General features: G+C 50.0%; 3 protein-coding genes across 13 annotated transcripts in view; 2 read left to right on the top strand and 1 right to left on the bottom strand.

Annotated features, from left to right (window-relative positions):
• MTSS1 (MTSS I-BAR domain containing 1) overlaps positions 1-15980 on the top strand; it is a 165215-nt gene extending 149235 nt beyond the window's left edge. For 2 of the 9 annotated variants that reach the window (XM_040494369.1, XM_040494371.1), the window contains 8 exons: positions 1067-1174; positions 2447-2544; positions 4514-4724; positions 8484-8603; positions 9476-9670; positions 10960-11133; positions 11464-11626; positions 13045-15980. In XM_040494369.1, coding sequence (XP_040350303.1) covers positions 1067-1174; positions 2447-2544; positions 4514-4724; positions 8484-8603; positions 9476-9670; positions 10960-11133; positions 11464-11626; positions 13045-13745 — 1770 coding nt within the window. In that variant the 3' untranslated portion in view covers positions 13746-15980. The remainder of the gene's footprint in view (positions 1-1066; positions 1175-2446; positions 2545-4513; positions 4725-8483; positions 8604-9475; positions 9671-10959; positions 11134-11463; positions 11627-13044) is intronic. The other 7 variants (XM_040494375.1, XM_040494376.1, XM_040494374.1 and 4 more) reach the window with 4 other exon arrangements.
• A 759-nt stretch (positions 15981-16739) lies between these two features.
• On the bottom strand, positions 16740-23846 carry NDUFB9 (NADH:ubiquinone oxidoreductase subunit B9). Of its 2 annotated transcripts, none has more exons than XM_040494400.1 (4): positions 23695-23841; positions 20629-20821; positions 19958-20071; positions 16740-16969 (listed from the first exon to the last, which is right to left on the bottom strand). In XM_040494400.1, the coding sequence occupies exons 1-4, from the start codon at positions 23793-23795 to the stop codon at positions 16838-16840; spliced, it is 540 nt and encodes a 179-aa protein (XP_040350334.1). In that variant the 5' UTR covers positions 23796-23841; the 3' UTR covers positions 16740-16837. The 2 variants fall into 2 exon arrangements, with proteins under 2 accessions (XP_040350334.1, XP_040350335.1); XM_040494401.1 differs by lacking the exon at positions 16740-16969 and adding an exon at positions 17338-18113 and having other exon boundaries at positions 23695-23846.
• Positions 23847-23855: 9 nt separating this feature from the next.
• Positions 23856-23962, top strand: part of TATDN1 (TatD DNase domain containing 1) — a 56471-nt gene continuing 56364 nt past the window's right edge. The window contains exon 1 of one of the 2 annotated variants that reach the window (XM_040494387.1): positions 23856-23949. In XM_040494387.1, the coding sequence (XP_040350321.1) occupies positions 23928-23949 (22 nt within the window). In that variant the 5' untranslated portion in view covers positions 23856-23927. The remainder of the gene's footprint in view (positions 23950-23962) is intronic. The other variant, XM_040494394.1, reaches the window with a different exon arrangement.

Below are 23962 nucleotides of genomic sequence, written 5' to 3'. Positions count from 1 at the left end.
AACCCACAAACCGTGAGATCATGACCTGAGCCAAAGCCAGACACTTAACCTACTGAGCCACCCAGGTGCCCCCTGCAAGACTTATTTTTTTTTTTTTTAACATTTATTTATTTATGAGACAGAGACAGAGCATGAACAGGAGAGGGTCAGAGAGAGAGGGAGACACAGAATCCGAAACAGGCTCCAGGCTCTGAGCTGTCAGCACAGAGCCCGATGCGGGGCTCGAACTCACGGACCGCGAGATCACGACCTGAGCCGAAGTCAGACGCTTAACCGACTGAGCCACCCAGGCGCTCCAAGACTTATTTTTTTAAGTAAATCATTTGCATGCCATAATTGAGGACTTTTGCTGTAGGCATTCTTGAAGCTGACACAACGACCCCAGCTCACTTCCCTCAGCCCTAGCAAAATGCCCAAGGAGGAGTCATTCCTCTGAGCACAGAACTTTTCCATGGCTCATTCTTGCCGAGGCCTGCAGTCCCAGCTTGGTACTTGGGTGAAGTGAATGACTTTCTTCCACAGTCTCCTGCCCCTATCTCACTTGCTGTGACTTTCTATCAAGTAGGTGGGGAAAAAATAAGAAGGGGGAGGGGATAGTTAACTTTATTACACACACATGTGCTGTCACCAAGAGCTGTTATCAGATCTGGACCAAAATTGTTCCAAATCGTGTCAACTGTCGAAGCTGAGTGAGCTCAGAGGGCCTCGGCCTATGGAGGGGGCTATGCTGCAGGACTCCATGAGAAGATGCAGGCGGACCATCCGGGAAGATGTGGCAGCTCACCCCCCTCCCCCACCAGGCACCATGAGGAAGGCCACGTGTTTTCTTTGACTTGCTCACCACTGTCTGGGCAGGACAGGTCACTCCATAATTATGGCAGATTCCTTTTTCCCTTTCTGTTTCCCAAAAGAAAGGGCTGGTAGTGCCTTTAGCCAAGATGTACCAGTCTCGAGGTAACTTTTCTGGAAAGTTGAAAGGGTTAGACAGTAACCCTAATAAAAACAGTTGAGCCAAGACCATGAATGAATCACTCATGATGACATGTTGTGGATTACTTTCCTTCAGGAAGAAGAAATCTCCATGCTAGGGGAAATAACTCACCTTCAGACCATCTCAGAAGATCTGAAAAGCCTGACCATGGACCCTCACAAATTGCCCTCCTCAAGTGAACAGGTAGGAGCTGTGGGCACTCGGGAGAGCAAACCAAAGACATAAAGGTTCAAGGTCTCGAGAGTTCCCGGAGGCATCTCATTTGAAGTCCTATCTGTGTTTCACTATATGGTGAAATACAGTAACCATCGTTGCTAGCCATTATAGAGCACTTGCTGTGTGCCATGTATGTTCTAAGCGCTTTACATAGACTTCCTCAGCTAATCTTCAGTATTATTCCCATTTTACAGAGCAGGACACTGAGGCACTGAGAGATAAAGTCCTTTAACCAGGTTCATCTAGCTAATTAGTGGTGGAAGTGGGATTTGAACCCAGCAGTCGAGAGCCCATGCATGGCCTTAACCACTGTGTTCACCTGTCCTCTAGAAATAAACTCTCACAGGAACATGATAGTGATGTGTTTTGGTCATCCTTGTGAACCATTCTCACTGAATTTCTCCCATTCTGATGGATTAAAACAGGATCTCTTTTACAGAAAAGATGACATCTTTCGTGCTTATTCATTTGGTTCATATGACATTAACATATCAAGTGGGAAGGACCGTGTTTGGGGGGACAGCTGATGAATCACATGCTGGCTTTTGCCCTTTGTATAAAATTCTCATTGCCTCCCTGGAGAACCAACTCAGAGGACAAATACAAGAGTTTACGTTTTCCATTCTATGAAATTGCTTTTGTCAAATCACAGCAGGCACGCGTTTGCTCCGTGAATAGACATTTATTGAGAATCTACTACGTGAATGAAAGGTAGACCTCACATTCAAATAGCTATTTGTCAAGCAGGGGAGCCAGATGTAGAAGTAACTGCGAACAAATTGGCTTGCTCTTGATTCTGTCAGGTTTTAAAATCTCAGGGCCAGAAGTGACCCACTGAATATCAGGCGGCTAACGTGCAAGACCGACAAATCCTAACACCATCATTGAATTTGTGGTGCTATGAGACAAGAATCCTATAAATTCTGGCCTTGAGTATACCTGACTCCTGTAAATCGTTAATCTGTAGCTGTAAATCTCTCCCTCTCCCTCTAGACTGACATTTCATGGTCCCCTCCCCCCTTCCAATTTTTTATATTTTTGCTTGTCTCAGAAAAAGGATTATGACATTGATGGATTGGTACTGTTGTTCTTTAACTGAAGAAAGGACGTTAACAACATTTTGTACGTTAACCCCCACCCCTCGATGATGACAGCATTTTGATGATACAGGTTAAAGATTTGATGGATGATGTTTCCCTTCTCAGCACCTCACCTACCCACTTGGCTCTGTCCCCTTAGGTGATTCTGGACTTGAAAGGTTCTGATTATAGTTGGTCGTACCAGACGCCACCCTCTTCTCCCAGCACCACCATGTCCCGCAAGTCTAGTGTCTGCAGGTAAGTAAAGCTGGGCCCTGCTCCTACTCACCTGCAGCGAGAATCCTCCGGAAATGTCTGCCATCTGCAAAATTGTTCTCTAGCGGTTTTCTGTTAGAAGACCATTCTTGGCCTGCTGACTGCAAAGCGTATTCTCTTTTTGAAGGATGGCAGCTTCATCACGCATCACTAACCCTTCTTGATGTACGCAACCTACTGACCTTTCTCTTTGACTTTTCAAAGCCAAGTAGATTTCCACTTCTTGCGAATTTAGCAGTGAGAGGAAAGAGCAGGGTGGATCTGCCTGGTCTGTGTCTGGTTATGTCCCCAAACACGTGTGTGTGTGTGTGTGTGTGTGTGTGTGTGTGTGTGTGTGTGTGTGTGGTTTCATATTTGACCTTGGGTAGTAAACACAGAGCAGTAATTTCAAACTTAAGATGCTACATCATGAAAATGTTGGTTGGTTCCTTGTCATCACTTATGGGCTGTGTGTGTGCGTGTGTGTGTGTGTGTGTGTGTGTGTGTGTGCGTGTTTGACAAATCTGTTGGGTTTTCATTTTGCTAACAAAGAGAACTAACTATCTCACTAATACAAAACAAAGCTGCACGAGTTCTCTTTTCTTTCTTCTAGTTTTAGCTTCAGTCAAAAATCATGCGGCACTGACAGCATCGGCCTTCAGCTTGCTGGAGTGCAGCTGCTGTGGGCTTTACTGCCAGTCCCCAAATGCCCTCTTCTGGCTGATTGGTGGGGTGGGGGGGTGGGGTCGGGGGAAGCAAAAATTATGGTAATTATCCCCAGCGGCAGTGATTTCCTCTGGCACACTCCCCTCTATCTGTCGGAACATTCGTTGTCAAGTAATTCTAGCGTAGAGCAGTCACGGTCCTGACTACCTCATTAGCTGTCAGGGTCTGTGAAATCTGACAAGACTCTCTTGCCGGGAGCAGAAACCACACCCTTGGTAATCCCAGGCTGGGTTGTTTATTCCGGCCCTTCCAGTGCTTCCCGTTGTCGGTTCTGCTTGTTTGGACCGCGGGGCTGTGTTCGGTTTTCTGGTTTTTGCACTCTGAGTTACCAGAGCGCATACTTGTTAGAACTGGAGACGCAGCGCAGACAGAACACCCAGAGGGTGTGTGACGCTTCTCAACATCCTGTTTACTGTTCACCTCGGAAACAAACAGCTCAGCCTCGGCTGCCTGTAGTTGTTGAAAGCCGCCTGCCTCTTGCCACGTGTGCTGCTAACACCAGGCCCGCAGATACTCTCACAGAGAAATTTCTGTGATCAGGGAAAAGCCATTCATTCAAGCATCGACTCTGGTAAGAAGAGGTAAAACACGCTGACATGAACACACAGAGTTGATTTGCCTGTGTTCTTTATGACGGTCTTGAACCAGGCTCGTTGAGGATGAAGTCTCCTTGAGGGGCCCCGTGGCACCTGCACTCCCAAAGTGATGGTTGTCCGGGTGGACCTTGGTTTCCTGGACCCAGATGGTGCATCTAAGGGAGAGCCTTGAATATACTAACCAGATGATGCCGAAGCCTTAGTGGGTTTCGCTCCAAGGTCATGAGATTCTGCAAGCAGATGAGCAGATAAGATCAGCCCCGTCTCTTTTCCTGCCACGGATGTTAGGTCTCTAGCTTTGGTGGTAGATGACCTAGCTGAATTAATTGGGTAGCACTTGACTCTTCAGAATCCTGGGCCTCCGTGCCAGGGACACCTCATCGTACCATCAGAGAAGTCAGTCTTGGCAGACCTGCTTTTTGACAACTCCCACTTTTCTCCCCGCTTGCTCACATGATAAAAACCTTTTGTTTACTAGCTTAATGACTTGGTGTCTTGGAAACACGTTTTACCTTTGGCCCAGCTCTCCGTGGTACCCAGCTGATTATATTATGTTCTCCCCCCTCCCCTGTTCCGTTGTCTTCTGTTTCCCCCCTTCCCCTATCCCTGCCCCTTAACCTTGCACGCCCGTGTTCCCTCCGCCCCCACAGCAGCCTGAACAGCGTCAACAGCAGTGACTCGCGCTCCAGCGGCTCTCACACTCACTCCCCCAGCTCACACTACCGCTACCGCAGCTCCAACCTGGCCCAGCAGGCGCCCGTCCGCCTGTCCAGCGTGTCCTCCCACGACTCAGGATTCATTTCGCAGGACGCCTTCCAGTCCAAGTCACCATCCCCCATGCCGCCAGAGGCCCCCAACCAGGTAAGGGTGCCCTTGGCTCCAGAAGTGGCTGTGGTGCCTGGACCACCGTCACTGGCCGGATGCGAAGAAAGATGTTGGTTCAGGCAGACCCCTGTCCTCTCGACGCAAGAAACCTCTGGATTAATTTCTCATCTTTAGATGTGTCCTTTCCCCAAAGGGTGAGAACCATAAGTTGGGTTTGAAGCCTGTCTCCATGGTGGTGATGGTCAAGTCGCCACATTGGTTTGGGGAGTCCTCTCAGGTAAGTAGACGGACTCAAGGAAGTTTGGCCATCCTCCGGCATCCCTGTAAGTGCCCGGCTTCGCATGCTGCTTAATTAACGGACATGCGTGCGATGGTGGCACCTTCTCCGCCGGCACGTCTGCTTCTCTCTGAATGGCGGAGATTCTGTCCTTGAACGGTGCCTTGGAAACCTTCCTTGGCCCTCTCCAGTTCCTTTTAGCAATTGGTGTGAGGATGAGAATGAATCCTTAGAGCCCTTGCAGATAATTCCGTTGGCATTCTGCTCCTGGGAGAGGGGACGGCGGGGAATCTTGCAGCCCCAGTTGGGTCAAGTGGCGCCAGACCCAGCCCAGCCCATGGTTCCAGCTGGAGCAGGAGGCAGGGGCTGGACAGGGTATTGTGATGCCCTTCCCGTGCTACCCTCTCCATCCTCTTTCTCTGAGTGCCAGGGGTCTGGCTTCCTACTTAGTAATCAGCACAACAGCAGACGCCATCCAGGGTGCCCCACAGTGCCATCTGCTGGGAGCATGTGGCTCAGTGCCCACTGTGTGTTCTGAGGCTGACCCAGCTTTGGCCCAAGATCCTTTGGACTTAGAAGGTCGCGTGCTTTTCTTGTATCCAGGTATCCAGTTGGCTTCGCAGTCACTGACTGCAGTGTCCCCGGCACCACCCTAGGACGTGCTACGTCTGCTATCTGTGCAGCATTGTTATCCCTGTTTTGTTGTGGAAACAGAGGCTCAGAGATGTGACTTACCCAAGCTGCACAATTATCTGACCTGCAGGTTGGGGACCTGGAACAAGGGTTTCTGGCAAGCAGTCCAGAGTCCTTTCTGTTCTGTCTCAGCCATGAGGTGTCCCTGGGAGAGTGTTTTGGGGAACACTTCATGTAGAGAAAGCAGCTGAAGTATTTTGGGAATTTAAGCCAGAAGGTTCCTTGCCTGATGTGTCTGACGTTGGTGAACCCAGAGGTTCTCAGCTCAGTGGTCCCTCTGGCATTTTTCAGCTGTCCCAGGAGACTGTGGCCTCTCTCTGTCTTTGTGGCAGAGAGACTTCATTTCAAACAGAGACATTCTGGGCCAAGAGCCACGACTTTGAGTTCTAATGTGCTTGTCCCAGCTGGGGCGCTTTGGCTTGGTCCGAAAGGCGTCACCTGCCTGTCCCCCGCCATGTGGCAGAGCTAAACCATACCTGTGTGTCTTGAAAGCAGAGTGTGAATGGTTGAAAGGAAAACAGGAATTTGCAATTTCTTCCAAGGCTATTCTGATGTGCAGCCTAATTCTGTGTGTGTTTTTAATCAACTGACAAATTAACATAGTATTGTGTGCTGACACTCCTTTCTAAAAAAAGAGAGGCCACGTGCTCCAGCCTCCCTGACAAAGACTGTGTGTGGATCAGGCTGAAGTGAGCGTTTCTGCCTCCAGTAATGTCGAGGGAAGCAGAAGTTGGCATGTGGGATTTACTTAAATCTGAAAGCTGGTGCCCAAGTTGCTTGGCTAGCAACTCTAGGGTACTCTAGGGTAGTTTTAATAGGCCCAGGGATGCTGCAAAATTTAAAACAGAATTCTATTTTTACAAAAAAAAAAAAAAAAAGGGAATTCCGGTGGTTTTAATTGTAAGGTAGAGGGGAAGTTAAGGAAATTGTACAAATCACATAGGCCAGAGGATCCAGTCTCCTAAAATGTTACCTTTATTTAGGATGAGGAAGGACACACACATCTCTAAGGGGAAGGAGCCCTTCATTTCTCTACTCGGTCACATGGGTCTCAACCAATGCCACGTGATGAAATATGTTAAATATTTTCCTCCACTGTGCCCTTTTCAAATTTAACCTCAATCCACTTGTGCCCAGGAGTGGGACTATGTCTGTTGTGAGGGTCTCGTCCTAGAGCTGTTCATTCCATGGAGGCAAGAGGTTCTTTAGGAAAAATGAACAGAAGCCAAAAGAAATAGGAACCTGCAGTCCTGGAATGGTTTATTGGTTCTTTTTTTCAAGTTGAACATACTTGAATTAGAGGGACCAAAATGAACAGCCCTAGTAAATTACAGTGATAACTGGCCTCTTTGTACACTTGATTAAGTGCTACATACATAGATGGACACATAGAAAATTTCATTTTCTCTTCCTCTGTTAGATATTAGTGAGCCCTATGCCAAAAATGAAAGAAATTGGAGTTTTAGATTAAGGTTGCGGCTCCTCAACTGAGAAGTGACAGAATCATAACTTAAATACAAACTCTCAAACTTTGGCTCCGGAACCACCAACCAGACTCTGAGCTTGAGGAGCCATCAGGGCGTCCAGTGGGTAGCGTGTCCTTGCTTTGGTTCTGTGGGGCCCCATGCATTGGAGTGTCTTCTCAGAGCCTTGCTGCTTGCAGGATGGAGAGCTATAGCTCTGTCCCTTTGCCGGAACCTTTCTTTCTTTGGCTGTGAAGGAGGTGGACATGAACATGACAGAAACGTGAATCTGGCCTCCTTGGCAGTGAATTCAGGAACACTTTGAGGAAGTAAGAGTAGACCCCGGTAGGGTTGGGCTTATTTAAACAAAAGGATGAGCTGGAGATTGCAGTTAGCAGCGAACAGAACTTAAATATCTGGGTGTGCCCGAGCACGATCTTGGTGCTTATATTGGAAGTTTATATTGGAAGAGATGGTCTTCATCACTCATCCATTCAGTAGTTTTGAGCACCTGTCACGTGCCAGTACAGGACTAGAAAGTTGAGACATAACGGTGAGCCCACGGGCATGGTCCCTGCCCGAGCCAAATGTCAGGAGACTGAGCTGGGGGCACGTACCCCGGCTGACACCAGGCGACCGGCAAGACTGGAGGTGAAATAAAGATCGGCACAAGGACATGTTGTCCCAAGTCAGACCTCCTTTCTGTAATGCCCCAGATCTCTCCAGATGCTCCGTCCCTCCCTAGATGGCCCCTGGAAACATTGCACTGATCTCAAGGCCTCACTGGCCAAACCTCAAAATCATTTCCCAGGCAGAGAAACCTAAAAACCTTCCCTGTGAAGATGCAGCTTCATGGCTGGAAACCACCCTGCATGGGTGCAGAGGCTGCATGTGACACAGGGAGAGGCTGGGGACTGGAGAGGTATGGAGCAGAAGCCCAAGTTGGGTGGTGGTGGTGGAGGGGGTCAGTCCTCAGGCACTAAGTATGCCTGTGCACCTGAGAGATAGCAAAGGCAGGCCTCCCCTGGGACCTCGACGTGTGGCATGAGAAGAAATGCCCAAAGGAACACGGGAGTCTCACCGACCAGTGCCAGGCACACACTAGACACACACACATCAGGGTCCTGGGGGGCTGACCATCTGGCAGGTGTCTCATGCTGCTTTTCGAGGGCTTGAAAGCCTCTGTGTGGGTGCAGCTTTGGCAAAGGGAAAAAAATAACCCTAACCCTCTGCTTCTCTCATCCTTCCCTCTTCTGTGTATATGTCTGTCTCTCTCTCTCTCTGTGCGTGCACTTCCCCACCCCATCTTCTTGTTTTGATTTCCTGTTACTTTTGGTGGCATGTGGTCCCTCCCTGCTGCAGAACTCGTCCAGCTCGGCCTCCTCTGAAGCCTCCGAAACCTGCCAGTCCGTGAGCGAGTGCAGCTCGCCCACCTCAGTCAGCTCAGGCTCCACCATGGGCGCCTGGGCGTCCACAGAGAAGGTGACCGGCTGGGCCCCGGCCACCGTGGCCAACCCCTCCTCCCCTGCCCCCCACCTACCGTCACTGTCACCACCAGGACCTTGAAACTCAAAATCTACAAAATGCATCCCAGGAGCAGTCCCTTTTGGGGACAGAGAGAGGGACAAGGCTGAGGGCTTTTTCTTGAAAGGGTGCCTGGCTCCTGGGCAATGACCTTGCAGTGTCCTGAGGGAGAGGAAGGGGTATGGGGAGCTCGGAGGTGGAAGGCTCCTTCTCAGAAGTGTCGTGCGCTCATCTGTCCCCCCTCCCCCTCCCAAGTACCCCACCCACCGTGGCCTCCTTGTTGCGGTACCATCGGAGGAGGACATCTCACTGCATCAGAGGCTGTGCGCTTTTCTTCCTTTTAGTTCGCCAACCCCTCCTCCCCCGTCACCCCGATTTGGATTCTGCTCCTGAACAGTGTGATGATTTCAGAAACCCGGAATGAACAGTTTTCAGTTGTTGCTTGAGAATGTTTTAAATTTGCATAATGAGATGAACAAATCATTATCACCGTGAAATTAAGCTCCATCGGTTATAAATCATCCAAAACCATTGAGAATGCCAAAAAATTAAGGACACCGATCAATTTCCACACTACTCTAAAATGTAGATAAATTATTTGCTTGACTGAACACTTCTTGCCGTCCAGTATGTGTTCTTTGCCCCCGTGGCCCTTCCTCTGGTACCACGGATCATCCAGGAGCAGCGGGGCCCGCCGCTTGTTTTATTTATAAATACTCAGGTCTCCCTCCTCCCTTGAATGTCAATGCCATCTTGTACCTCCACACTCATCCTGTTATATTAATTTTATTTTCCTTCCCCCCCCCTTTTTTTGTTTGTTTTGTTTCCAGTTGTCTAACGGGTTTTCTCACTGTAGTTTGCCAAGTGAGTCCCATGTGGGGCCCGTGGGGGCAAGCCTTTCCCCTCATTGCCTGCCTGCCTCCCGCCTGCTCCCTCGGGTCACCTCTGTCCACCTTCCAGACTACGCTCATTATTACACCATTGGGCCCGGCATGTTCCCGTCATCTCAGATCCCTAGCTGGAAGGTTTGTGTCTCTCCACCCTCCTCTCTTTCCCTCCTCCCCCTTCATGGCTCTGTGCTCCCCCCGCGTGGGGCCCGCGGGGCGCCTCCGGGCCCCCCCCCCCCGCCCCTTCCTTCCACACTCTGCCTTCCTCCCCATATAACACCTCTCCCTAAGAAAATTCCCACTGGGAAGAACCAAAAAGCAGCAGGCAGATCTGAGATAGAAATGTCCACGTGGAGCGGAGGTGGGAATGGCTCCCTTTCGGAAACATTCATTCGGCCCGGTTAGAGGTGGTTAGACGGTGATGCCAGACATGGCCTTGCAGGGCCGGCAGGCAGTTCTACACTGTTGGGGCCACCGCAGGGTGTCACTGTTACCAGGGGCTGGGAGGGACTGCCCTTCTCCGCCATGTGCCTCAGACTTGTCCCTGGAGTCCCTTATTGGGCCATGGTAACGGAACCATAATCCAAACTATGTTTTTGGCTTTATCATCATGTTTTATCTTCAATGTGAATGCAGACTTTATTTTTAGTCTCATTTGTTTTATATTAAAACATGTTTGCTTTAATATAAAAGCAAAGTTTTAAAATTATTTCCTAGCGAGTCCAATTGATGCCAGGAGGATATCCTACAAGGAGGTGCCCCGAATTTGAATCGCAGGTTAGCCTAGGCTGCGGCTTCTAGAGCAGGTCTTGGCTTAACCCCTCACAGGTAGTGTGGACCCCTCAGGCTCCTCAGGGTCTTCCTGCTGACCCCAGAGGCCTGCCTTTCCTGTGTGAGGGCCTCAGAGGGCACATCCTGAGGGCCCTTGCTGGGGGGGCGCAGTATCCAGGAAGTGGAGGTTCAGCCTCCGAGCGAGGCTGAATTCCTTTAGTGCCTCCTGGTGGCCACTTCACTCAAGTGAAGACATTTGGGCTGCTGGAGGAGAGAGGGTTCCTTCAGACATCAGAAGTGGGGGGCGCTGTCCCTGGGGATTGGGTCTCCACTGGCTGGTGCCTTCGGACACCTTAGACAGTTGGTCAGCCGTTAGGTGGCCGAGTCTCCCACAGGTACCCACCTGCCTGGTTGTTGAAGGCTTTTCATCTTTGGGCAGATATGAGGAAAGGGGAGGCACCCGGGGGGCCCCCAAAGGATTTTCCACTGCCTTCTTTTCGAGCCGGCTGAGGACATAGAAGGTCCTGCTGGCCTGTCCTAGCCTGAGCTTCCCCTGCCGGGGCCAGCTGCCGTCTGCGGGCAGCTGTCCGGAGGGTTCTGCGGCCCTCCACATGGAGGCCGAGGCCCTGGTGCTTGACCACACTTGTTCTACTTAGGACTGGGCCAAGCCAGGACCTTATGATCAGCCCCTGGTGAACACCCTACAGCGCCGCAAGGAGAAGCGGGAGCCGGACCCCAATGGAGGAGGACCCACTGCTGTGGGTGGTGCGCCTGCAGCTGCCGAGGAAGCTCAGAGACCACGGAGCATGACCGTGTCAGCTGCCACCAGGGTGACGCTTTTATTCTCTGCCCTCTAAGACCTGGCCAGCAGCAGGGGGCCGAGTCAGCCTTGCAGCTGGAAGGACCTGAGCCCTGTTCCCCCCCGCCCCCACCCCGAACTTCCTGCACCCCCGGGGAAAAGCCTTGTATTGACATCAGACTGGTAGAACTTTCTAGAGCCCGGGTAGGACCCATAGATGGGTGATGTTCACAGGAGCAGAATAGGAGCACTGCAGAGGCTCCCACTTGCAGGAGTATGCGGAAAGGCTCTGGGGACACCGGACAGGGCATTCACGGCCCCCGTGGCTTGTCTGTGTCTCTCTCGTTCCTCCTGCGTGCAGCCTGGTGAGGAGATGGAGGCTTGCGAGGAACTGGCGCTGGCCCTGTCGCGGGGCCTCCAGCTGGACACGCAGAGGAGCAGCCGGGACTCGCTCCAGTGCTCCAGCGGCTACAGCACGCAGACGACCACCCCATGCTGCTCTGAGGACACCATCCCCTCCCAAGGTACGAGGCGGTCTGGGGCTTCCTGAGCATTGGCAGGTGAGGAGAAGGGGTGCCCTCCCTGCCGGGACGAGGCAGAAGAATGAGCACAGCGTCAGCCCTGGCCAGCAGACCCGCTGCAGAGCCACTGTCATCCTCTGGGCATGCTCGCGAGAGCTGACCTGTAGTGAGCGGGTAGCTGCCACGTCCGGTGACCGGACTTTTGCAGCTTCTCCCATGTCTCACCATCCGGGTGCAGGATAGCTCCCAGGGTGAACTCAGATGCCGCGAATGACAATCAGGTCATTTGTGTCGCAGCACTTTGTGCTAAGCGCTCTCTCTTCCCATTTAAGCTTATGGTAGTACGGGTTCTCGCCCTCGTTTTACGCATCGGACAGCGAGGCTCAGTACCTCGCCCAAACAATTGATGAGCAGCCCCGGAGCTTGAACCTCAGTTCTGAAGGCCCGAGTTCTTCACCTATTCCAGCCAACTCTTCTACTAACCCCGCCTCCCTCACCACAGCACACGCAGGCCAGCAAGATGGTGGCTGGGGCTAGGGCGCATCTGGGGGAGTTGAGCAAACGTGTTTGCGGTCCACTGGCCAGAACTTCTAGGACTAAGTGGGTCTCAGTGAAAGGCCGTTTTGCTGTCCGGGGGACATCGGGCAATGTCCGGAGACATTTTTGGTTGCCACCAATGGAGGGGGTGCTGCTGACATCTAGTAGATGGTCAGGGATGCCGCTAAACATCGTGTAATGCACAGCACGGCCCCCTGTCCCCGCAACAAACCTCTCGCCTGGCCCCAGATGCCGGTGGTGCTGCTGTTCAGGAACCCGCTCAAAGACGTTCACTCTGTGTGCTTCTGCCTCCCGTGTGACCCCAGTGTTGAGAGCACATACACACACCTCGCGGACGGAGCCTGTCTTTGTACCTGTTTTCAGGGGCTCGTTGCCAGTAGCTCCGTTCTTTTTCCAGCCTTCGCCTGGCGAGTCCCTTATGAGAGAGTAAGGCCTGCGATCGTCTGTCTAAGGGTTGTTTCTCTTGTCAAATTCCGGGCTGGAGGGTCTGTGGAGTTTCTTTCCTCTTCCCGCTCACCTCCTTTATTCCTCCCAGAGCAGCTGGGTGGGTAGCCCTGATGTGGCCCGGCCTTCGGGCATGCTTCACCGCTCAACAGGATCGCGTGTGTGCCTGTGACGTCCAGCCCCGTTCTAGGGCCCAGGATTACATCGGGAGCAGGACGAAGATCCCTGCCTGGTGGCGGGGTTGGGGGGCAGTTCTCAGACGTTGGGGGCCTCTAAGGACGGTGTGGAGATTGGGGGAGGTGCTTGGGATGAGGCTGTGGGTAAAGCACCTGGCCTCTCGTGCCTTTTGTCCTCTAGCACAAAAGAATCAAAAAGCAAAGCTGCTGCCTTGGAGATTCCTAATCAAACCTTGTCATCAGTTTCAGATTATGATTATTTCTCTGTAAGCGGTGACCAGGAGGCAGACCAGCAGGAGTTTGACAAATCATCCACCATTCCGAGAAACAGTGACATCAGCCAGTCTTACCGACGGATGTTCCAAGCCAAGCGCCCGGCCTCAACTGCTGGCCTCCCCACCACCCTCGGACCTGCTGTGGTCACCCCAGGGGTTGCAACCATCCGACGGACCCCCTCCACCAAGCCTTCTGTCCGCCGGGGGACCATCGGAGCCGGTCCCATCCCCATCAAGACACCCGTGATCCCTGTCAAGACCCCAACCGTCCCAGACCTCCCCGGGGTGCTGCCGGCACCTCCGGATGGGCCAGAGGAGAGGGGTGAGCACAGCCCCGAGTCGCCCTCTGTGGGTGAGGGCCCCCAGGGTGTCACCAGCATGCCCTCCTCAATGTGGAGTGGCCAAGCCTCCGTCAACCCTCCTCTTCCAGGCCCGAAGCCCAGTATCCCCGAGGAGCACAGACAGGCGATTCCAGAAAGCGAGGCCGAAGACCAGGAAAGGGATCCCTCAAGTGCCACTGCTTCCCCAGGCCAGATTCCAGAGAGTGACGCTGCAGACCTGAGCCCGAGAGATACTCCGCAAGGGGAAGACATGCTGAACGCCATCCGAAGGGGCGTGAAACTGAAGAAGACCACCACAAACGACCGCTCAGCCCCTCGCTTCTCGTAGGCTCGCTTAGGCTCCCAAGAAATGCTGCCAGTGGGGAAGGAACTGTTTAATTCATAAAACCTAATTTGTCTCGATCCATTCCAATCTGTAATCAAACAAAAGATTTTGTAGGCAACTCAGAATACAGCTCTTTTGAAAGTACTCGACACCTTTAGCTAAGAATTAAAAGCAACATACGTAACTGACATAACTTTGATCTTTTAATTTGTAAATATTGACAGTTTTCTTTCTGCACATTTTAATCTTAGTTTCCCTTTTGATTTTTCTGAAGGTGCCAAATTCCATTTAACTTTTTTACAAGTCTTTGTAAAATTTTAAATGCATAATGGGGCGGGGGGTGGTCGGGGCAGGGGAACCACGAAGTAGTTAATTTCAGAAAAAAGGATAACTATACTTCGCTTTTTCTTTTCTCTCTTTTCTTTTTCCTGCAAGCTTTTGTAGATGCATTGTTAGTAGTCTGGCTTAGAAGCAAATTCAAGTTATTTTAATGTACAAACAAAATGGATAAAGGGGTAAAATCTTCACTTAAACGTAGTATGTTCTGGCTGAGAAAAGCAGGAGTAACAATTGATGAGCAATATTCAGAGAGAAGTGAATCTGGAAATGGTAGACTCTGTTGGGATTGGGGGGAGGGCCGTGGGAGGGGCACACTGTCAACATAGCCGATCCTGTTAACATTTAAGAGTAGCCTTGTAGGTTGAATTTCTAGTATCTTCATGGTAAATGCATCCGAACAAGCCATACTGGATTGCAGTGTCTGTTTCTGTAGGGTGTTTAAGGACTTCCTTTCTCCCACGATTCCTCTTGACTGCACAGCACCCACCTCCAATCCCGTGCATGCTGCTGCCGCCGGTTAGACCTAGAACCCCCCACTTCAGTTACTCGTCTCTTGTACCCACTTTCATGGGATCCAAATGCGTCCAAAAAGGGTAAGGCAGTTTTAAAAATGTGAAGAACATTTTAAAATGATGAGAGCAGGGAATTCTTAGATATAGCAAATAAATGCCTTTTACTTAACTGTGCCCAGCAGGCTGGGCGCGTTGAAAAGCCCAAATATTTTGAAAAAACTCGAGCGGATTTAACAAGGGTAACCAGCTTGGAATCTAGCAACTTGCCAATGTGTTTACCAGTCTGGGGGCTTGTTTTTCTTATCTTCTTTTCAACAAATGGCAGTGAATTGGCATCATACCAAACATTGAAGAGAGGAGGATTTATTTATTGTCACTGGGAATCTGGCCACTATACTGTCCCTTTTTTTGTATTCTAGGTAATGTTTTTGGAATGGATTTATGTCTTTTCTTACTTTAAGTGAAAGTTCGATTTGTTCTAATGCCCATTCCCTAAAGCCAACCGAGATTTGTAGGTTTAAAAGGGATCTTGTTTGCAGAAGACAGCCGGGTTTGAAAAAACCAAGCAGGTCCCTTAAGCAATTGGGTCCGTTCCTCTGAACGAACAGGAGCTTGGTGGGTCCCCCAGACCCTGCAGGTTTCTGTTGGCTCTAATCTTCAATTACATAATCTTATGCTTTAATACATAAGTGCATTGGATGTGAGAGTAACGTACCTGTATAGTCACTGTTCTGTATATTAACATTTAACACTGCTGTGATTGCTCAAGGGCATTTTATGTTACGGCTTTAAAGCAAAGGCATGATTATTAGAAACTATTTAAGCTTTTTTTTCTTTGAAAAACAAGCTCCTTCTACAGAATATAAGCAACAGTAGTGCCTGTGGTTTAGCCCACCAATCTTGATGACTAAAAGTAGCTGATGCATTGTGCATATGATGCTTGAGATGGTTTTTGCAAAAGCAGAAATCACTGCAAGGTAATTAATAGATAAAAGTGGTATTTTAAACCTTCGAAATAAACGGATGTGACTGTACCCTGGTACAGCTTTTCACGTGTTTAGTTTTTAAACGTTAGTATAATCTGAATAAATTTAATATAAAATGTTGCCAAATTCAATGTAGAAAGAATGTGACAAAACACCTTGGGTAGTTCTGTTTGTGTTTTTGCATATTGTAAAAGCAGTGTCACAGCTAAAAATAAAGAAATCGTTTCTCAAGGTAAATTATTGTGGTTTAGTTGCTAGTTTGTACTGAGAGTTGACCTCTCCCTGTGCAGTTTTTTGTTCTAAACTTGTATAAATAACAATTGTGTAATGTGTCTCCCTTCTACCTTGTAACAATTGCTTCAGCCTACATTATAAATAAAGAACCACTAGAAAACAAAAAACGGTATTTCAAGACTTCTTAAAACTCAGTCGCAAGTCTTAGCGGTTAGAAGACACCCGGAGACTCCGGTTGGGCTTACTCAGAACACCCACAGAACGTTCTTTTTGTCATGGCCGTGAACCCCCGAGAACACGAGTTGCCTCAATCGATGAACTATGTGAACACAGTTCTAGTGAGCTATCACAAACTAAAAGCAGGTGGGTTGGGTGATGATGCTAAAAATGGCTCTAGCTTTTAGAGAAGCTTCTTCCAACATATAAAGAGTGCTGCCGTCCCCTTCCCGGTGACAATCCAGGCCACAGGAGAGGAAGCAAGGCTGCAACACTGCCTCCAAAATAGGTGTCACAGTTTCAGACTGGACCCTTTCACTGCAACCCCCAAACCTCCAATCCTGCGTGAACCCCACAAACTCCATCATACTTGAGTGTGTGCTGCTTCGAGGTTTTCTTTTAACCACCTAAAATCTCATTCTTGGCACCTTTAGAAAACCAAAAATGGTATCTCAAGCCCTCAATCCTCACACCCCTTCCCTAGACTTCGTATTGCAGCCCCTGAGCCTTCAACTGGAGCCTGTGACTCATCTTCAGAGTAACTCCTGTATCTGGTTCTGTGCAGCCGTCCCTGATGATACGCGCTATCGACAGGACTCCCTGGGGCAGGGGACACTTGACCACACTCCGCATACTTCTGGCACAGGTGGCAGGAGACGACAGCGGCACAGCCGCTTGGTGTCACGTTAACGCGCAGAGGAACACATCAGTCACACCACGTGGAGTTATTTTTATTACGGCACATGTGTGCCCGTTCTGTAACTTATTTCACTCGCAAGCGTGACAGGCGAGGCGTCTTCCTCTCTCTCTACATGGGCCGCTCCCGGGGCCTGGTCACAATATGCCACCACAGGGGGGGCAAATCGCCTTCCTTTCGGGCCGGGGGCAAAGCTTCAGTGTTGGGACCGCCGAGTGGGGTTTCCTCCTGCAGCTGCTTGACCTAGAAGGGGGAAGGGAGGAACAATTAGAGTCAAACTGACTGGAAACTGTGAAGTATCTGCTTTGAACCTGTGTCACACTTACATGCTTTCTGGCTCTCACTACTGCAACAAAGGGTTTTTTCTATATACCTGCCTTATTTTTATACCCACAGTTTAACTCAGAGAAACAATTCTCCTTAAAGGTTTTCCCGTTCTTAAAACAGCAGAGCCAAGAAACCCTCTGCCCCTGTCCCTTACTCATTAAGCAAAATTGCGACAATTACCCCTTGTTATGGTCCCCCACCTGTACTCCCTAAAAAGACATTTTTGCGTCTCAGCTAAGAGCTCTCCAAAAGCACCATTAGGAAACCTTAATTCTTCTATGTTCGAGATGTTCATTTTAAAGCCCCCCAAGTAGCAACCAGAACAAGATATAAAGTGAAATCACACGTGAAAACGTGCTCCATTCTGCCTGATGTTGTCCAGTCACCCCCCGGTTCCAGAGACCTCCAAGACTATCCCTGTCCTGATAGAGGACATGTAAGAGACCCACTCGCCAGAGCCATGATTTTCTGGAACTTCCTTCAGAAAAAGTTCTGGATTGTGGGCGACCGGCGTCTCCAGCATATGTGCTGTTTAATCATGTCAGGCGGACGAGATAAAGGGAGAACGTTTCTATGGAGGGGTCACCGGTGACTGACTGCAGAATGAACCTACTGCTCTCCATGAGTAAATACACCCCTGCCCCCTTTCCCAAAGAGGAGACATCCCTTAGCAAACACTGCCCTCCCTGGTCAAAATGACTTTCTTTCCACTCCGCCTTGGCCAAGGACTTCCTGCCGTCAACATCCTGGACCTTATCACAAGCACCCATATGACCTTCGAATCATGAATCAGATATCCCACTGTACAAACACAGTGCCCCTCTACGGCTCGTGCTTAAATGTCCCTTTGAAGATGCTCTTGAAACTCAAGAGGTGGCCGGTTCACAGACCTCCTGACCCAGCTTGCCCTTCTCTCTCCACCAGCCTCCTGTCTCCGTGCCGCCTCTATCCACTTAGATCCCACCGGAACAATCACTTGAACAGCCTCTGGTCTTGGGACACTCTCGACCGGACAAACGGTAACCACTCACTTCCAGTCTGCACCAGACCGCCTGGCTTGCTAGAAAGAAAAAAATGCTGGCACAACTGGTGCCAACCCACGAGCCATTCCCAGCTTCAACCGGGCCTTCACCACCACCTGGCGATCTTCCTATTCCCGGCGTGCTCCTCTCCAGCGGCTACCACATCCTTCCCACACTCTCCAAACAGGCTGCGCCCACTTCATGCCTTCTCCTCCTCGCAAAAAAGAGAAGCCGTCCCGTACAACTCTCCTTTTCCCGTCACCAAAACTTCTGGCCCAAACGTGCTTCCACGCATCTTTCGTCCAGTTCTCGTGGAGGCAGAACCTGTTCTCCTTTCAAAGGCCTCCACGTATGCCTGGGATCCCATCCCTCTTCTCGAAAGCTTTCCTCCTCGACCTTTTCACCTCGCTCCAATCTCGTCCGTTTCCCTCCCACCCCATCTCTTCACCAGTACACATGCATCCACATTTACCTTAAAAGAAAATAGTGCCTCGGTCTCCAGTTCCAGCGAAACTTCTCAAGAATCCCTCGCGCCCAACCCCACAGCTGTCTTCTCTTTCTTTTCCACTTGCTCCCACCAGTGCCATTAATCCCTCCAAAAAAGGCTCTCGCCAAGGCCACTAATGCCCTTCCCGTGGCCGCAATCCGTGGTCATTATTTCCAGGCGTCACTCTATTCCACTTTTTAGCAACTTTCGGCAAAGGTGACCAACGCTGACCGGCCGTTCCTGAAACACTTTGTCCTGGACTTGCTGTCACCCTTCTCCCCTGCAGGGGGCTCTGCCATCTCCTTTCCTGACCTCCACAGGTGGGAGCGCCTGTGACTTTGCTGGTCTCTCTCCACTCTCTTAAGAATCACGTTTCTGTGGCTTTATTTTTTAATGTTTATCCATTTATTTTTAAGGGAGAGCACAAGCTGGGGAGGGGCATAGAGAGAGGGAGACACAGAATTCGAAGCAGGCTCCAGGCCCTGAGCTGTCAGCACAGAGCCCGATGTGGGGCTCGAACTCAGACCGTGAGATCATGACCTGAGCTGAAGTCGGCCACCCAAACGACTGAGCCATCCAGGTGCCACTCTGTAGCTTTCAAAACAACGGATATGTCACAAATTTCTATTTCAAACTCAAATTTTTCCTTTGAGTTCGCAATTCGTACACCCAAAGTCACCTACTGACATCTGCACTTGGGTCTCACAGTATTCTCAAATTTAACAAACCGAAAACCAAGCGCTTGCTTGTCCCTCTGACACCTGTTTTTCCCTCATCTTCTCCAGCTCAATAAATCATCACCCAAACTCCAGGTGTTAAAGCTTGAAACCTGGAACTCATTCTCGATTCCTCCCTGTCCCTCACGCACCCCCTCATGGCTGCATCCAGTCAGCCTTCATGTCCCTCCAAATGACATCCTGAATCGGCCCCTTCCCTACCCGCTGCATCCGCCCTGGTGCAACCCCCAACCGGCCTCTCCATCCTCCCACCCTCTCCAGCACAGCCTTCCCACTATGGCAACGCTCAGCTTTTAAAAACGTAACTCAGACCTCCGCAGTGAAAAGTGTCTGAGGCACGGATGGAGAGGAAAGTTAGGGACACGCGGGGATGGCAAGCAGGTCAGGCAAAGGACTGAGGAAGAGGAGGGGAGAAGCAAAATAGCAGAAAACCCAGAGACCAGCGACACATCGCCACCTGTTTGCGTGAAGCTGTAAGTGCTACATTTAACACATCTAGGAACATCTAGATATACTAGGAGTATATCTGGGAGGCAAGGGGCCACGGTGACTGTCATCACCGGAACCTGGGCCTCTGCGCACAGGGAACAAAACCCGAGCGTGCTCCCGTGCCGCCCATGCGGGCCGAGCTCTGCGGCGAAAGGCGGGGAGGACTCACCTCCCGCTCCCAGCTCTCCCTCCGCAGCTTCTTCCACTGCTCTCTCTTGGCAAAGTAGTCTGGATACATCGCCTTCTCGGATGGATGCCAGTCGTCTAAGCACCACTCAGGAACCTGTCCGGAGACGAAATCACCGCGTTGGCCCAAGGGAGGCACGTACCAACCAAAGGGCCTGCCCAGGAGGCAGAAGGCAAAACTGACGGGATATTTTGAAGCACCGCACACACCAGACCGTTTCTGGCACAACGCAGCGAGCAGCAGAGGGCAGCTCAGAGTCAAAGAGCCCAGGGCCGAGAAACCTCAAGGCCAGTCCAAAGAGAGCCGGCACCACTGCTCCCTGATCTGCACTCTTCCTGCTACGTGGAATTGTTACCTGTAATTGCTCAGAAATAGTGAGCACAACCCAAATCGGTTACCTTTAAGATGCAAAAGTGGGTGATATACACCAAGTAATTTAGCCCCTTCGTTTGTCAAAAAGATACCACAAGACTCTGGAGCTGAATTTCGAAAGAAAAGCCTAAATGTCACCTGGGAGAGAGGAAACAGACACCGCGGAAAAGTATTCGCAATTGTCAGAAAGAAGTTGGCCTCCCTGGGGCAGGTGGTTTTGGGGCCAAGGGTTCAGGATGGGAGGAACAGAGTCTGCGGCTGCCCCCGCGATGCTCGCCCACCTTGTAGCACTCATATCTCTCGTAGGAGGTCCCTCCTGGAGACTCGGGGAAGACGTACGGCTGAGGGTGCTGATTGTGCCAGAATTCTTCCTCTGCCTCCCTCAGCAGTTGGGTGGCCTTCACCATATCCTTTTCATTCTTATGTTCTTCAAACCGAGCTCTCAGCAAACAAGCAAAGTAGCGGTATTTGTCCCTTAAATCAAAATGGTTTTGGAGATTAGAAATGTTATCTACTCAACTGAGCAGGATTACTGCCTGACAAGAGGCTGTACTTCCACTAAGCCCTTCTGGTTACGTAGCATGACTACCTGGACCTTCCCCAAGCCCTGCCAATGGAACAGCCACATCGTTAGGACTGCTTACTCCGCAGTTCCCCTGCCCCCCCCAGGCCCCGGACGGGGGGGGGGGACAAAAAACTGTATTAGGGGCATCCGGGTGGCTCAGCTGGTTAAGCTTCTGACTACAGCTCAGGTCATGATCTCCTGAACTCTAAGTTTGAACCTCGCATTGGGCTCTGTGCTGACAGCTCAGAGCCTGGAGCTGCTTCGGATTCTGTGTCTCCCTCTCTCTCTGCCCCTCCCCTGCTCACACTCTGTCTCTCTCAAAAATAAACATTAAACAAAAATTAAAAACACTGTATTAAATACAACCTAACCACTTTCCCCACTTTCTCCTCAAAAAAAAAAAAAAGAATGCAGATTCAAACAACAAAAAAAGATAATTTGCAAAAGAGAAAAACTATAGCCTCTGTAGGATCATTCAACATGCATTAAATGACAACTTACTGAATTTCCGCCTACTTTGTGCAAGGTACTGTGCTAAATTCTGGATACACAAAGATGAGTAGGAAGGGAGGTGTTACACAATTCTATTGCCTGATTCAGAGACATAGGAGTTTGAATCCTGACTCTGACACTAACTGCAGGATTGTAGGCAAATTAAGGTCAGGTTCTAGAAGAAATGGTAGGCAGAGATCATTTAAAGCCTTTCAATAATCCAAGCCACAGATGAGAAGAGTGTGAAGCAGGCAACCGTGATGGTAGGAGACAGGAGAGAGACATTTATGCTACAGAATTATGAGAGTGTCTGCTGAAATCAAATTGCTTGGGACTAAATCTTAGCTTACTCGCCATGTAACCTGGGGGTAATGTCTTTAGGCCATGGGTTCCTCCTCTACAAGTGTTAGTAACAGTACCTAGATCTTAAAGTTATCCTAAAGATCTGACAAACCAAATCATATAAACACACTTCAGACAGTGCCTGGTACCTCCTCTGCTCAATAATGTCAGCTACTAACATTATTACACTGTGGAGAGAATTTACAAAAATCAGTATCCAATTATACACAGCACTCAAGTACATGTGTCACTGGCAGAGTTGGTAAGTAGAGAGTATTTGAGAACAATTCTAAAACTTAACGCTGAGTGGCTGAATAATGCCATTACTAACAATACCATTAGCTGAGACAGGGAATTTGGGGAAAGGATCAGAATGAGGCAGCAGAGAGTCTGGTTTTAAGGCATTAAGACAAGTTGAGTTTCAAAGAACAAAACAGTTGGAAAACAGCTATAGAGACAAGCGAGTGTAGGTGGTAACTCAAGTCCTAGATGATTAGATGAGGCTACCTGAAGTATATACACCAATTACTGAGGACCTGGGATGCAACCATGGAGAACAAAGAGCACAGAGGACAAAAGGAGAAAGAAAAGTCCTAAGAGAGGAGGTAAGTGTTAAAAAACGCTGAGTCAATGTTATCATAGGAGATGCTTTCATTCTTTCCTCCATGACTATGGACTTTAATATTCCCAGATGCAGGGGAGTCTAGGTGGCTCACTTGGTTATGCATCCAACTCTTGATTTTGGCTCAGGTCATGATTTTGCGGCTGGTTACGTTCAAGCCCCGCATCAGGCTCTGTGCTAACAGTGGGGGGCCTTCTTGGGATTCTCTCTCTCTCTCTCTCTCTCTCTCTCAAAAATAAATGAATTAAAAAAAAAAAATCCCAGATGCGATTCAGTGTTACCTGAATCCTTCATCTTTGTAAGACTGGTCATTCTCTGTTATCTGTTTACATGTCCATCTTCCGCATTAACCCATGTGCTGCTACAGCGGAGAAAGAGGACTTACTAATTTTTATTTATTCAGTAGCCAGCAAAGAACCTGAAATGCAAATTTTGTCAGATGAATTGATGAGGAAAATCAGGGAAGAGACTAACAATTCCACAACACTGAGCCTGGCCATCTTTCTGTCTAGCAAAGAGAAGCAGGTCAATGGCTTTCCAATAATCACAAATGGGCGATCTGGGCTTCAAGGATACCCTCCCCAACTTTTCCAGACCTACTTGGTTTCCCATCATTTAGAGCTTTTTCCCAGAAGCTCTTCTCCTGGGACTAGGCTTTAGGATTCTGATGAGGCCTGGCATCTACACATCTTGGGTTGCCACCCCACCATGCACTGCATCCAGGTCATGAAAATCTGTATGTCTGAAGACTATGTCCTAAGACTACTCTCGGATGGAGAGAGAAGAAAGAAGAGAATTACATGGCTAGTAAAGAATTATGTGAATGTGAAAATACTGGAAAGGGCTGGATGAAGCTGAAGAGGAAAGCTGACTCGAGGGGTGAGAGACTGATGATGCTTTAGGGTTAGGCACCTGAGTTTTAATCCTGGCCCAGCCACCAGCTGGAGGGACTTGGCAAATTACTCTCCCTGCCTATTTCCTTACCTGCAAAATAAGGCTAAATAATCCCTGACTCCTAGAGCTGTTCTGAGAACTAAAAACCAACGCACATATTACTGTTGCTTATATTAAGAACAAGAAGGTCACGAAGAAAGCTCTTATTTAGTAAGCGCTGGCCTTCCATCGGTATTCCTGAACAGAAAACTGAGGCCTAAGCCAGATAAACAACTCTTCAAGGTCTCGCAGCTAGGGGCGACAAGCTTGGATTCGAACTCGGGCCTACGGCCGGCCTCCCACTTTGTCCTCCTTGTCCTTGAGCCGCTCGGTCCCCCGAGGCCTGAGGATCCCCGGGATCCCCTCCCCGCACCCTAGGTCCCCCTCTCCCACCTGTGGACACAATACGACTCCAGGTGGCGCAGCGCCCGCTTATAAAGCCGCAACACCTTCTGCTGGTGGGTCAGGTAGGCACCCGGCGCGCAGAACGCCATGACCGCCCGCTTCCTCCAGCGGCCGCGGGGACTCCCGGGAAGCGGGAGGCCGGGCCAAGGGGCGGGGCGGCCGGAAGGGCGGGACGACGGACGCCACTTCCGCTTCCGCCGGGGAGGAGCCGGGCCGCAGACATGAGTCGCTTCAAGTTTGTGGGTGAGTGCCTTGG

This window comes from Herpailurus yagouaroundi, unplaced genomic scaffold (genome assembly GCF_014898765.1).
Source record: "Herpailurus yagouaroundi ecotype Mexico unplaced genomic scaffold, PumYag 186, whole genome shotgun sequence".
Lineage (NCBI taxonomy): Eukaryota > Metazoa > Chordata > Mammalia > Carnivora > Felidae > Herpailurus > Herpailurus yagouaroundi.
This window is presented reverse-complemented; position numbering and strand designations above follow the sequence as displayed.